Consider the following 15,245-nt stretch of genomic DNA (forward strand, 5'->3'; position numbering starts at 1 on the left):
AACTAAAAAGAGAATATAATTGCTAATAGTTATAGCACAGAATTTTGAGTCATTTTTTTCCTGGACAAAATTAGGAATCAAAATAGTAAAAAGCTCCACGAAGGTGACTGACTCAAACTACATTATATTAAATTTTAAAAAAAAATGTCTGAGGCAGTCACATGACCTAAACTAAAATGGTGGACAAATATAAGTCCACCAAATGAAATACAATCGTGTCTAATTATCGACAAAAACACTGATTTCCGTTGGCACAAATTTAGTAATACAAACAGTAAAAAAAAAAAAAAAAAAATCAGATATATTTTTTTTAGTCCAACATAATACATACACAAATATCGGAGCAGATATTCAGCAGGCGCAATATAAAAGTTAAATCATAAAGTTTGCATCACCCTAACAGTGACAACCCATCCGGAAAACCGTCTGCATTGTCATTCACGTTCGTTACAATCTCTCAATATCTGTAAGGTAATTGGAATTAGTCAAAGCGACAGGTTGCTATATCTGTATTTCAATTTTCAAATTTCAGATGAATTACTGCTCTCTGCAATGTTATTTCACCTTGGGGGAAATGACGTCACTTTGCTACTCACGTTTACGGGTTTATTCATTTGATCCCACAATAATTATTTTACAGATATGAAATGCTCATTGTGGCAAGGAATAATGTTGTCGTTATTTGAAATGCCATGTTGTTGTTTTTTTAACTTTTTGAACACTTTTAACGTAATCTCGGCAAGACGTGGATCTTCCGCTTCCTGTTTAGTCAGGTGACTTGGACACGTTCCCTCAAGTCACCTGATTGGCTGCTGACTCGGCGGTCGAGCTTTCAAGAGTAGCGGCGGAAGTGGACGACGAACGTTAACGTGAACGTTTCCCCTTTTTAACAACAAAATGCGTTAATTTGGAATTATTCCTTTCCGCCATGTTCGTGCTGTACTTCCCTCTTCAAACTACGAAGCGGCCTCCCTGTTCCATTTCCTGACACCCACCACGATGTCCGCCTGGCTCCGCGTTTTCGCCTCGCTGTTGACGCTCGGCGCCCCCGCGGCGGCGTCGGGCTCCAAGCGGCCGCACATCGTGTTCATCCTGGCGGACGACTTGGGCTGGCACGACGTAGGCTACCACGGTTCGGAGATCAAGACGCCCAACTTGGACAAGCTGTCGGCCGCGGGCGTCCGCTTGGAGAATTACTACGTCCAGCCGCTGTGCACCCCTTCCAGGAGCCAGCTCATGACCGGACGCTACCAGGTGAGAGACCCGGACGAGCCCCAGCTGCACCCGGGCCGTCGTCGCGACAAAGTCCCCGGAGACCAGTGAGTTTTTGGAGGCCAAAAAATCAGAAAGAAAGTCGTAATAGAAGTAGTAGTGATAATCGTAATGTACTTGTACTCATTTAGTGCAGTTTCTAGCAAAAGTTATAATTTTATTTCTCGTAGTACTTTTTTTTAGTACTCGTACTATCTAGTGCTGTTTCTTATAAATAATGGGTCTAATACGATGTTATTACTGTTTCGAAACTTTTACTGGTACTAATTTTACGACTACTATTTATAGTGTTATGCCAAAAACTGTTCTTGTACATTTTTTGTATTTTTGCCAGTAATGTACAGTACTGTATTATCTTAATATTGTACTATACTTAGTCCTCGGAGTGTTTGAATCAATATTTTCAGAAATATTACTCATACTATGTCGTAATAATATGTAATAAAAAGAATGTAGTGGCGGCACGGTGGATCAGCTGGTAAAGCGTTGGCCTCACAGTTCTGAGGACTCGGGTTCAATCCCGGCCCCGCCTGTATGGAGTTTGCCTGTTCTCCCCATGCCTGCGTGGGTTTTCTCCGAGTGGGCACTCAGGTTTCCTCCCACATCCCAAAAACACGCAACATTTATTGGACACTAAAAATTAGCCCGAGGTGTGATTCTGTGTACGGCTGTTTGTCTCGATGTGCCCTGCAATTGGACGGCGACCAGTTCGGGGTGAGATAGGCTCCAGCACTCCTACGACCCTCGTGAGGATAAGGGGAAAAGAAAATGGATGGATGATAATATGGTAACTGTAGAGCGTTGGCCTCAGAGTTCTGAGGACAGATTTTTACCCAGTCCCGAGCCGATACTACGTCCAAATGGTTTCATTTCACGATTATCACGATTCTGTGTTTCGCGTTTGCCACCGGCAGATCCACACGGGCATGCAGCACCAGATCATCTGGCCGTGTCAGCCGTCCTGCGTGCCGCCGGACGAGACGCTGCTCCCTCAGTTGCTGTCGGACGCGGGCTACGCCACGCACATGGTGGGCAAGTGGCACCTGGGCATGTACAAGAAGGACTGCCTGCCCACGCGCCGCGGCTTTCACTCCTACTTTGGTTTGTACGCCCTCGCGAGTTCCCCCCCACGTCACCACGCTAGGGTGACTACTTGTTAGCTCCACCATAACAGCACATATTTTAATAAAAACATGTACCATAATTTCCGGCCTGAAAGCCGCGACCTTTTTCACGCGCTTTTTATGCGGTGATGCGGCTAATTTGTGCATTTTTTCTAACGGCCGCGAGGGGGGCACTCGAGTGGAAGAGGTAAGAGTGAGACCAGTGGAATATATGTGCCGAGGAAGTGACTTTTACCGGTCCAGCCCTGTTAGCGCTGTGCTAACATGTTCCTGCCACGTCTCAGTGATTTTTACTGGTATTTTTTTTTAACTGGCCGTGTGAGCGCGGCGCTAGCGTTAGCGCTACCGTTAGTGTGAGTGCGCATACCGGTAAAAACTTTCTGTGTAACGTCTTTATTTGTAAATATCTCGTGTTTCAATGTGGGCACGTATGCATGTACCAAATGGTATTTCCTTTACTGGGTGAGGCTTTTAACCAGGTGCGCTCTGTAGGCCGGGAATTACGGTAGTTTAATTCCACTTGCGTTTGAAACGCAGTACAATGGTACCTCAACTTACAAGTTCACCGAGTTTTGAGCCGTAGCTCTAGATTTTATTTTTTGTGTCATTAGTTTGCTTGAAAACTAAATATAAAACAAGCTCGATTGTATATTTACTTTATCTTATTAAACGAGCAATTTTAATCACAAAACTAGCATCGATGCTGTGTTGTTACAACCCTTAAAGTTACAATTGTTTGAACACAAAATGCGCAGCAACGCATGCAGACGAGAATTCAACGATGCGGTGAGACAATTTAACGACGTTGGGAGGCATTCATTTTTTATCGGCGAAAAATGATCGCATCTTGCTGAGCGGTTGCTATCGTATTCTTCATGTATGTACGTATACATATGTTATACTGCCCCCCGGTGGCCAAAGCACACACAGAAGAATCCGCGCAGCCGATTAAAGCAAGAAATAGTTTTGCTCAAACAAAACGAATATCGAGCACAGACGTTTGACGTAGACCACTCGCGTGCGCTCCAGGCTATCTCACGGGAAGCGAGGACTACTACACCCACTTCTGCTGCCACCCCATCGCCGGTCTCAACGTCAGCCGCTGCGCTCTGGACCTGCGGGAGGAGGAAGCGCCCGCCGCGGGGTACAAAGGCGACTATTCCACCGAGCTGTTCAGCCAGAGGGCCGTCCGGATCATCGCCACGCACGACCCAAAAAAGGTGACGCAAGCGCTCATTTGAAGATTGTTTGGAGAGCACTTTAAAAAAAAAAAATTCCATATTTCCATCCATTCATTATCCAAGCTGCTTATCCTCACAAGGGTGACGGGAAAGCGGGAATCGATCCCACGCCCGCACCAAAGGCAGGCGTGTGTACCACTGCACCATCAGTGACCCCCGTATTTATTTTTCAGAAAAATATAAATATATACTGTATTCTTAAAATAACCAATCAAGTGACAGTAAAAAGTCCTGCAGCGCCCCCTATGTGTCTGCGACTGAACTACAATAAATAAATAAATAATAGCCATAATAATAATAATAATAATAAAAACAATAGAAAAATAAAATAAAATAGACAATAAACAGAAAGAAGAACTAAAAATAACAGAAAATGTGCTTGTGAAAAAAAAGCATTTTGTCTCGATATATTTAGACAATATTGATTGGAATAAGTGCAACTTTATTTTTTAAAACATGAAATTTTAAATCAAAAAATAGGATTAAATCTTGCAAAAGTACACATTTTTCCTTGAAAAAACATCACATTATCCTTCTAATGTTAAGGCTTTTTTTTTTAGACAGAAAATTTCTTTATTCTTGTGATATTATCCTTTTTTTTTTTTTCCTCTTTAAAAATGCAATGTTATTTTTAAAAATATTTTTATGACATTTTCTTTGAACTACACAAAGTTGATCATAAATGCGCTCGCGTTTCAGCCTCTCTTCCTGTACGTGGCGCTGCAAGCCGTCCACGCGCCGCTGCAAGTGCCCGAACGCTACGTGGCGCCGTACGCCTTCATCCGGGACCCGGACCGCCGCCTGTACGCCGGCATGGTGGCCGCCATGGACGAGGCGGTGGGCAACATCAGCTCGGCGTTGCGCCAGGCCGGGCTGTGGGGTGACGGCGTCCTGGTCTTCTCCACAGGTACGTGCGGGCGGGCACGCCAACGCATCTCGTTGGATTAAAAATAAAATAGAATAAAATTAATTTGCTTGAAAAAGTGGTCGTCAATCAATGATAAATTATTAATTACAAATAACTTTTTTTTTAAAATACAGAGATAGAATTAAACAATTTCGTAAAAAATTGGGCAATAGTAATTCCATCGGATTATAGGTGAAATCTGTGAAGTAGCGATCAAATTTTTAGTGGTGGTGGGAGGATTAATTATATGTTTTTTTTAACATTCTATAATTTTAATGGATATAATATAATCTTCACACGAGTATTACTGATGGCAATTGTAATCTTTTTTTTTTTTTTTTAATTAGGCAAAACAGGGGGCGGCACGGTGGTTCAGCTGGTAAAGTGTTAGCCTCACAGTTCTGAGGACCCGGGTCCGATCCCATACCTGCCTGTGTAGAGTTTGCATGTTCTTCCCGTGCCGGCGTGGGTTTCCTCCGGGTACTCCGGTTTCCTCCCGCGTCCCCCAAAAACGTGCAACATTAATTGCACGCTAAATTGCCCCAAGGTGTGATTGTGAGTGCGGCTGATTGTCTCGATGTGCCCTGCGATTTGGCTGGCGACCAGTTCAGCGTGTTACCCCGCCTCCTGCCCGTCGACAGCTGGCATAGGCACCAGTGCTCCCTGCGACCCTTGTGAGGATAAGAAAATGGGTGGATAAAATAAAATATCAAATATTTTTGCAGTACTCCGTTTTTCCAACAGGGTGCAGCAAAGATTGCCGAATGGGCCCCAAAAGTCATAAAGGAGCATTTTTTTTTTTTACACCCAGTTGTTCCAAAAACCCTTTCCAACACGAGGCGGTTTTCTAAAATGTCCACCTTGAGGCTTGACGGTGTTTATCGGCAGTAAAGTCAACACCACGGAACCACCCGGACTTCTTCACGCTTATTTTCAGCACGTCGGCCTTTTAAAAGCGTCGTTAGGAAAGAATGCGGCGCCTGCGGTGGGCTCAGGTTGGTGGGACGCTTCCTTGTGAGCATCAGAGGCGCGAAGGCCTCGGCTTTTTCTTTGGCTTTTCAGCCGTTACCATGAGGAATTTGCTCAAAGACGCTGCAGTATGTCGCCGTACTGTATGCCAGCCTTAAACAATTTCTATTTTTGAAATGGAAAGACCGGTTCCTTGAAAATATGACTTTGACATAATAACATCAAAATATGACTAGACTTTTATTATCTAAAGATAATTTTTGATGAAATAGCCAATCTTTTTCTTGGACAAATATGACTTAGGTCTTACATTTTAATGTATTGCAAAAATATAGGATTGTTTTATTGGAAGTATTGTTGATATAATGCCTTTTTCTTTCAATAATTGTCTTTATCCTCATCATATAAAGAGAACACCCCCCCCCCCACTCCCAAATAAAAATATCCGACTCTGTTTTTGGATACAGTACAACCTCTGTTCTCGACCACAATCTGTTCCAGAAGGCGGTCCGAGAAGCGATCTGTTCGAAAACCAAATCAATATTTCCCATTGCGATTAATGGAAAAAGAAATAATGCGTTCCAAGCCTATAAAATGAGGCTTTTTAAAGCATTTTTTTAGCTTTTCCTGATTTAAAAAAAAAAAACCCCACATAGTAGAAATACATATATAGTTTAAATACTTTATATAATAAAATGATTTAACAATGATATATAGTCCTCAATAGGAAGAAAAAACAGTCAGTAAATGGAGCTACCGGGACACGTCTGCGTACAGAGGCTGCGTTATACGCAATAACAATGCGCGTCATGGATCAGCCGGTCAGGCCGCGCACTTATTTTATTTCCGGGTTTTGTCGGGGGCGTTCGAGTACCGATTTTCGTTGGTAAACAGAAGCAAAAAAAAAAAGTCTCAAAACTTTCGTTCGAAAACCGAGCGGAGATGTTCGAGAACCGATGTACTGTATTATGAATTAGAACAGAGACTCCTCTACGCAACACAAACCTGGTTGCAGCCCCAAAAAGCCAAAGAAAAAGCAAAAAGCCCGAAAAATTCTCCGTATCACTTTTGTTTTTGTTTTTTTTGTTTGTCTTCTTTGACAGATAACGGCGGTCAGACGCTGTTCGGCGGCAGCAACTGGCCGCTGCGAGGCAGGAAGTGGTCGCTGTGGGAGGGAGGAGTCCGCGGCGTGGGGTTCGTGTCCGGGCCGCTGGTGGAGCGGCCGGGCTGCGCCAGCCGGGAGTTGATCCACGTCTCGGATTGGCTGCCCACGCTGGTGGGACTTGCCGGCGGCAGCCTCAACGGCACCAAACCCTTGGACGGATTCGACGTGTGGAACACCATCAGGTGACGCGTGCTCGACGGTGTTTTGATTAAAAATGGTCGATACCGCTATTAGTATTCAGTCTCGAGTACTCATCCATACCGATACCAAAAGTACTTTTGAAACATGACAGATAATTGTGAAAAAAGATGTCACCTTTTTTTTCTGACGCACATAATGGTTCACCACACTTCCGCAGTGTAGCGCCAACTACTGGCAAGGAGGACTTCATGTCATTATTTTATTTTAAATGGGTTTCGCCAGTCGTTATGGGCAGACTTCACAAGTTGGATTAGGATTTTCTTAGCCGGTTATCCTCACGAGGGTCTTGGGAACGCTGGAGCCAACAGGCAGGAGGCAGGGGTACACCCTGAACTGGTCGCCAGCCAATCGCAGGGGGCACAATGAGACAAACAACAGTCGAACTCATAATCACACCGACGGGCAATTTAGAAAAGAGCTAAGACTGAGATCAGGGGTGTCAAACGAATTTTTGTCGTGGGCCACATTTTCCCTACGGTTTCCCTCAGGGAGACATAATGACTGCGAAATCCAAAAAATCCTCATCATGTTTGACAATGAAATTTATGAACTGGTTTTGGAATCAAAACTCAAGGGTCATGGGTTTTTCAACTATTGTTGTTTTGTAAATAAAATGCTTGTAATATCTCAATGTTATCATTTATATGACGTGACAATTTGAGATTTTGATATGGATTTTACAAAAATCATGGAAGTTGATACAAATGATTTGCCTTCGAGGGCCACATCGGATCATGTGGCGGGCCGGATCTGGCCCCCCGGGCCTTGAGTTTGACACCTGTGACTTAACCACAACACCTCTGAAATGACACATTTGCCCAAAAGTACCTTCAATCCATCCATTTTCTTTGCCGCTTATCCTCACAAGGGTCGCGGGGAGCGCTGGAGCCTATCCCAGCTGTCGACAGGCAGGAGGCGGGGTACACCCCGAACTGGTCGCCAGCCAATCGCGGGGCACATCGAGACAAACAGCCGCACTCACAATCACACCTATGGGCAATTTAGAGCGTCCAATTAATGTTGCGTGTTTTTTTGGGATGTGGGAGGAAACCGGAGTGCCCACCCGGAGAAAAGCCACGCAGGCACGGGGAGAACATGCAAACTCCAAACAGGCGGGTCCGGGATTGAACCTGAGACCTCAGAACTGTGAGGCCAACGCTTTCCAGCTGTTCCACCGTGCCGCAATGCTATTATATAATTAGTGATTTTTTTTTTTTTTTTTTTTTTTCTGAACGGCAGTTGGAGATGAGGGACTTTCGAGGCATGTACAGTACTTCCCGGAATTCCGAGTTGCATGTGCAGGACATTCCGCAGCACTCCCGTGTTTGTTTTTCCCCTTCACGGCAGCCGAGCCCACTCCGACGGAGGCTTCTTTGCGCTCACCGGGCTAAATGCGGACGCGGACGCGGCAGGAGGTGAACCCGAGTGTCACGGCTCAGCCTCTCGACCGCAAAGTGCTACCTTGCCCCCCGCCGCCGCGCCACTCCCATTGGTCGGCGCGCGTCAGCTGACCGCCGCCTCCGCGCCGCTTTCCAATTGGCCGCAGAGAGCGAAAGCGGGCGGGGAGCGGAGAGTTATTTGTGTTATCGGCCGCCGCGGTCGGCGGGTTTTCTCTGCGGCCGGAGCGCATGACGGGTTTTAGATTTACACGTCCCGCTTGTGTATTGTTCAGAGTGTGAGTCAGGGCGTGTTTGTGTGTGTTTAACACACCTCCGTTTATGTTTCAGCAAAGGCTTTGCCTCGCCCAGGCTGGAGCTGCTGCACAACATTGATCCAATGTACATCGACATCGCCCCGTGTGAGTCAGCGACGCACAACCGCAACACTCCCCCCCCCAAAAGATCCACAAACAGGGGTTAGGGGTCAGCCTCAGCGCAGAGCTGGGTAAAACCCGCAAGTGGCCACATTGGAAAAACGAGATATTTACAACGAAAGACGGTACACAGAAAGAGTTGAATGCTAACGCTAGCACCGTGCTAGCGCTGATGCTAGCCCTAATGCTAACGCTAGAGCCGTGCTAGCGCTAACGCTAACAGGGCCGGTTAAAATAAAACTTACCGGTAAATAGCACACCCAGTACATTTGTAAAGGAAATACCATTTGGTACATACGTACGCCGTGGCTGTGTAAAAGCCGCAAGTGCCCACATGGAAAAACACGAGATATTTACAAAAAAAATATGATACACAGAACGAGTTTAATGCTAGCGCGGCGCTAATGCTAGCGACGTGCTAACGCTAGCGCTAACGGGGCCGGTTAAAATACGACTTACCAGTAAATATCACTGAGACACGCCAGTAACACAGCAGCAACACACTAGCGCAGCGCTAACAGGGCTGGTAAAAGTCACTTCCTCGGCACATGTATTCCACTGGTCTCATTCTTACCTCGTCTGCTTGCGGCCGTTAGAAAAAAGGCACAAATTAGCCGCATCACCGCAAAAACCGCAGGGTTGAAAGCGTGTGAAAAAAGTCGCGGCTTGTAGGCCGGAAATTACGTTTGTTTTAATAAGGTTAAATGTGTTTAATGAGCGTGTCCAGAAGGCGAGGGGATATCTCCAGGTGTACATTTTTAATTTCACACTTTGTGGGTGGGTAAACATTTAAAAAAACAAATCCCAACTAATTGAAATCCGAAAATCAAAGACAGGTTTTACTTAATTTGACCCCCTATTGAAACGCTGCGTGAAATTTGACTCCGTTCGTCATCGTTGTGATTTTGCCTTTGTTGCGTCGGGCCCTGAGAAATGCTGATCAGGTGGAAAAATGCCCCGTTGAAAGCGTAATCAGCCAAAGTTGCTTAAACGTGAGCTTCCCGACATTCGATCCCCACGTGTGTGTGTGAGTGTTTATGGTTGCGGTTGTGTGATTGTAGTCCGTCTTCCAGGAAAACCGGTCCTGCGACCGCTCCGCTCGCTTTTCCTGGCTTCATTCTCGTCTAAAACACTTAATAATGTCATTTTAAAGCACATGTAACTTCACTCCAAAAGTCTTTGCATTTTCCCAATGGGAAATTATGGAAACGGAATTTTTTTCCAGGGACATCGTGCCATCATTTAAAAAAAAAAAAAAAAAAAAAAGCAGCTTTTTAAGTCACATTTTAACATTACCGGTGGTCAAATTAGTGTTAAAAAATTACAGCAACAATTAAAAAAAAAAAAAAATCAACATAGTTTTTCACTCCACACACGCTTTGAACACATTGCGACTTATTAAAACACACTAAGATTTTTTTTTTTAAATATTGGTTATTCTCACTCTTGCGCAATTATTGTCCAAATAATCTCGCTTCACACGTTTTGTCATATCTAGTTGAAGTTTACTTTGAAACTGACACAAAACAAAGAAAGACATTTTTTTAAACGCCAAAATATTCAATAAAACCACATAATTTCGTCAAATGGAAATCTCATATCGGAATCATAACATTTAGTGAGAAATGCCATAGACAGGCTAATGCGAATCATCAAAAATGTAATACAGGGTTAAATTCTCAGGGGTCTCAGAATGCCGGCCCGGGGGCCATTTGCAGCCCATCAGATAATATTTTGTGGCCCCCACCTTAACATGAAAGTTTAATGTTAGCGCGGCCCTCGAGTTGTACTGTATATTTTTTTACACTTTTACAGCGTTGCGTACAGCGCTGATGAGCCTACCGATCAGGGTATTTGGCTCTCGAGCGTGTGACGTCGACCGGGGTTGATACAAGATAAGAAACATTTTTCATTGAGTGATATTTACAACAACGTTGCCACGGGGGGGGGGGGGTTATGAGTTTATTTGAGTTTGAGACCCCCTGGTGTACAGAAAGAATATTACAAGTAGGGAAGCTCCCATTTAAGAATTAAAACCAGAGAAAAGCAGCTAAATAAACCAAGAAAAAAGTCACACTACTCGCCCCTTTGAAGTTCTGGTAAGGTGATTCGACACCTTCCCTCTGACCTGACCTTCCCTCGTCCCCGCCCAGGTCCCGGCTCAGAGGATCCGCGGGCGTCGGATCGGCGCGCCGACGGCAAAGGCGCCTTCCGGGCCGGCTTCAACGTGTCCATCCACGCCGCCATCAGGTCGTCCAAGTGGAAGCTGCTCACGGGGTACCCAGGTGAGCGCCTCGTGGATCAACCGCCGCCAACGTTTTGTCTTTTGATACGAAGTGAAAAGAAAACACAGGGCTCGTCCTCAGATGCGGAAAAGCCAAAGAAGAAGCCAAGCCAGGACTTTATCTCATATTGCAAAAAGCCAAAGAGACAGATTACCGTCATTTCCGGCCTATAAAACGCAACTTTTTCACATGCTTTTGGTTTACGTGGCGATGCGGCTCATTTGTGCAATTTTTGTAACGGCCGCAGGGGGGCACTCGAGCGGGAAAAGGTAAGACCTGTGGAATATATGTGCCGAGGAAGTGACTTTTACCGGTCCGGCCCTGTTAGCGCTGCCTTAGCGTGTTACTGCCGTGTCCCTGTCATTTTTACTGGTATGTTTATGTTTAACCACCCTGTTAGTGCGGCGCTAGCGTTAGCGCGGTGGTGCTAGTGTTAGGATGATGGCACTAGCGTTGAACTCTCCGTGTACCGTCTTTCTTTGTAGGCACTTCTGGCTTTTACACAGCTGCGGCGTACGTATGTACCAAACGGTAGCGCAGCGCTAGCGTTACTGCGGCGGTGCTAGTGTTAGCATGGTGGCGCTAGCGTTAAACCCTCTGTGTACCGTCTTTCTTTGTCGGCACTTGCAGCTTTTACACAGCTGCGGTGTACGTAGGTACCAAACGGTATTTCCTCTTCAGATGTACCGGGCGAGGCTGATAACCAAGTGCGCTTGGCAGGCCGGGAATTACGGTATCTTTTGACGTGTTCCAGGTTGCGACGTTTGGTTCCCGCGGCCCGGCCACAACGTCTCCTCGTCCCGTCGGCCCCCGGGGCCGCTAAAGCCCGTGATGCTGTTCGACGTGGAGAACGACCCCGAGGAGAGGAAAGAGGTGTCGGCCAGCTACCCCGGCGTGGTTGACCGCCTCCTGGCCCGGCTGCGCCACCACCAGGAGAGCGCTCTGCCCGTCCACTTCCCCGACGACGACCCGCGCTGCGACCCGGGCCCCGCCGGAGCCTGGGGACCCTGGGCCTAGATGACCGGGATTCTGGACATTTTGACAAAACGCAATACAGTAATTGTCATATTTTGTAAGTATACATCGATTGATCAAATTTTGGACATTTCTGCGTCGGCTTAATAAAGCACTGAAACGTTAGCACCGTCGCCGTCATTCCTCGGATTCAAACGACTTTGTGCTAAAGGGGGTTAGCGCGCTATTTGCGATCGACGGGTGAGGAATTTGGCGTCTCGCTTCACCCGGGGGGGGGAATCATTTGCACGTCTGGAATCCGAGCGGGAGACGCTAATTTTCCCCGGACATAATATTCTCTTTGTACCTTGACCCCCGTGGCATTTGACCTCACCGAGGAAGAACCCCCCCCCCCCTTCGCGCCTCCTTCCTCGCGAACTTTAATGTGGGGATGGCGACCTTTGAACCGCCGTCTTCAACATGTGGACGCCAAAAAGAGGTCTCAAGAAACCATTACAGAAGGAAATTTTAGCAAGTTTAGCAAGAAACGCGGAGTAGACGCGTTTTGTTTACTTTAGCGAGACGCATAAAAACGGCGGCACTCCTCAGAACGCTAGCGATCTGCTCAGCTGTTGGCCCTTCTTGATGAAAAAGGTTAAGACTCGGATTGAAACGGCGACAACAGGGAGCGCCCAGCTGCTTTCGGACATCCGACTTGCGCCTTTCAACGACTTCCATACATACAGGAAGTCACAAATAGAATATCGTACACGAGTACAAATAGCACATTATGCTTTTCCGGGCCACATAAATTCATGCGGCGGGCCGGATGTGGCTCCCGGACCTCGAGTTTGATAACTCTGCCTTATGGTATGTTCATCCAACCATTTTTTTTTGAGCCGCTTATCCTCACACGGGTCACGTGAGCGCTGGAGCCCATCCGAGCTATCTTTGGGCAGGAGGCGGGGTTTGGTATGTTCATTGTGATTGTGAAAATGAATTTATTAAAAGAGGATTAAAAATAAATATTTGTTGTTATTATTATTAACATTATTATAGTAAAATATAAGTACTTCTCTATTTTTGCTTGCCCGACTTCCTCAGTGACAATCACGGTTGCTTGTGTCCTGATTGGCTTCGTCCACAGCAGTTTGATTCCAATTGGCTGCTCGCTACTAACCGGTCGCTGATTGGTGGGTGGGCAGTGAGTTGGCCAATTACGCTCACTTACTCTCATTTATTTAATATTATTTAGAAAATAAATAAAAACATTAATATTTTTTTCTAAATCTTCTCATTACTTTACTTTAACGAAATAGATTATTTTTTTACGTCGCTCAACTTCATCAGTAACAACGATCACGAGGCGGTATTCTTATTGGCAAGGGCTGCGGCAGATCACTTCCGATTGGTTGTTGGCGATACTCGCTCAGTGATTGGTTTCTGTGCGGCGAGATGAGCAGCGGTTCGCCACCGCTCGGGCTGGCCAGCTTGGTGGAGTTTGGCGGCGGCCATTCATTCTTCTGCGGTCCGCCGGAGGACGTGGAACAACAACAAAAAAAAAAAAACAGAGCTAAAGACAGCACAGTCAAAGGAAAGCAAAAAGTCCAACCGAGTCTCATCTCACGCCTGAAAAAGAGAGAAAATCATCCAGCGAGTCCGAAAACGGGAGTCGTCTATCGCGTGGGTGTTCTAAAAAGCTTCCTTCAGCATCTTTCAAGCTAACGTAAGTTCTGAGATAACATTTCTTCTACTTCTCAACTAAAACTACACTAAAATGTCGCACAAACTTTCCTACATTTCCCCTCCTTTTCCTTCTGTTACACTCCTGAACTGGGGCGGGACACTCTCCTTCTCCAAGCCCCACTGCCTGACGCTTTTTTCGGCTTTGAAGCTCCTCGGATGTGGCGTCCATGTTCATCAATCTCCTCATTTTTTTTATTTTATATATTTTTTTTTTTTTTTTTGTCTCACCACTTGAATTAATTGTAAGAAATGATTTCTGAAAACCTTTGTTAAGATTAATTTAACTACCGAAAAGTAAATAATTTGGACTGGATTTAACGTTCATTCGTGTTGAATGACGTTACCAAATTGTTAAAATATACGTTTTTAACACGTAGTTTTTACACCAGTATATTAATATTTAGTACATCTACTCGTTGATAAAGGGCTACACCTAATACCACCTTTTTAATTGGTGAAACAATACTGAGAATTTTAAATTAGCTGTAAAATGCAATCGATAGGTGCGTAAGGAATCAATGTTAATCAATTGTAGCTATTGATTGAATTCAAAATCTTTACTGTGCTCTTAACTTGGTGGGTCACACTGTACATTTTTGGGTGAATGAAATACAAACAAAGAAAGGGCAACGCTTCAATAATTGATGGGTTTTGTGAAAGAAAGAAACAAAGAAAAACTGCAGAACAATAGCTTTAAAATTCCTCTCTAATCGTCCAAGAAATATTAATTAGGAATGCAATACTTTGCTCGGTTGTGAAAATTTTAAATTCCAATTTGAGAATATATATATATATTTTAATAAAGCACTGAAATGGGGAAAAAAGCCAGTGAAAAAGTGAAAGCACAAGTTGTGTGGTCACCTGATCTTTATATTTAGTACAAAGAGATCATATAAATATAGAAAAAGATAACATCAATGGGAGGTTGCCAAGCTTTATTTTTATTTTTTTGTTTGTTTTTTGTCACCTGGATCCTCAGTTACTTGCTGTCCAAACATGAAAATGTGCGGTGTGTATATTAATTCCCAATTTTTTAAAATCTCAGTTTGTCTTTGTGTTGCATTTTTTTTTTTTTTTTTAATATATGAAAAGTGCTATTGAAATACATTTCGATAACACAATTTGATTAGTTTCTCGCCGGGGCAGCAAGGTGGGTGGAGTGGTTACCGCGTCCGTCTCGCGGTTCTGAGCTCAAATGTGGTCTCCGGATTCCTCTCAGATTCCGAAAACAAGCACGGGTAGCGTCTAAATCGGGGGGTTTCAAACTCATTTTTGTCGCGGGCGACATTGTAGTCACGATTTCCCTCAGAGGTCCGATATGGTGAAACCATAAAAAAACCTGAATTGCCTCATCGTATTTACACGTGAAATTTATGACCTAGTTTTGGAATCAGGAATCAAGCCGAATGGGTTTTTCAACCATTGTTTATGTTTGGTATTACAAAAATGCTAATAACATCTCAACATTATCATTTATGATATAAGACAATTGGAAATGTTGGGACATATTTTCACAAGAATAGCGGATTTTGACACCGATGATTTGCCTTCGCGGGCCGCGTGAAATC

General features: G+C 44.8%; 2 protein-coding genes across 3 annotated transcripts in view; both read left to right on the forward strand.

Annotated features, from left to right (window-relative positions):
- The first annotated feature begins 787 nt into the window (after nucleotides 1-787).
- Nucleotides 788-12,940, forward strand: LOC133491029 (arylsulfatase B-like). Its single transcript, XM_061801865.1, has 8 exons — nucleotides 788-1,254; nucleotides 2,187-2,373; nucleotides 3,426-3,616; nucleotides 4,337-4,544; nucleotides 6,617-6,860; nucleotides 8,607-8,677; nucleotides 10,846-10,977; nucleotides 11,732-12,940. Exons 1-8 carry the CDS (start codon nucleotides 1,000-1,002, stop codon nucleotides 11,992-11,994), a joined length of 1,551 nt encoding a protein of 516 aa, XP_061657849.1. The 5' UTR covers nucleotides 788-999; the 3' UTR covers nucleotides 11,995-12,940.
- A 434-nt stretch (nucleotides 12,941-13,374) lies between these two features.
- Nucleotides 13,375-15,245, forward strand: part of lhfpl2a (LHFPL tetraspan subfamily member 2a) — a 30,511-nt gene continuing 28,640 nt past the window's right edge. The window contains exon 1 of one of the 2 annotated variants that reach the window (XM_061801893.1): nucleotides 13,375-13,657. The gene's annotated coding sequence lies outside the window, so the exon portion shown is untranslated. The remainder of the gene's footprint in view (nucleotides 13,658-15,245) is intronic. The other variant, XM_061801892.1, reaches the window with a different exon arrangement.

This window comes from Syngnathoides biaculeatus, chromosome 17 (genome assembly GCF_019802595.1).
Source record: "Syngnathoides biaculeatus isolate LvHL_M chromosome 17, ASM1980259v1, whole genome shotgun sequence".
Classification (NCBI taxonomy): Eukaryota; Metazoa; Chordata; class Actinopteri; order Syngnathiformes; family Syngnathidae; genus Syngnathoides; species Syngnathoides biaculeatus.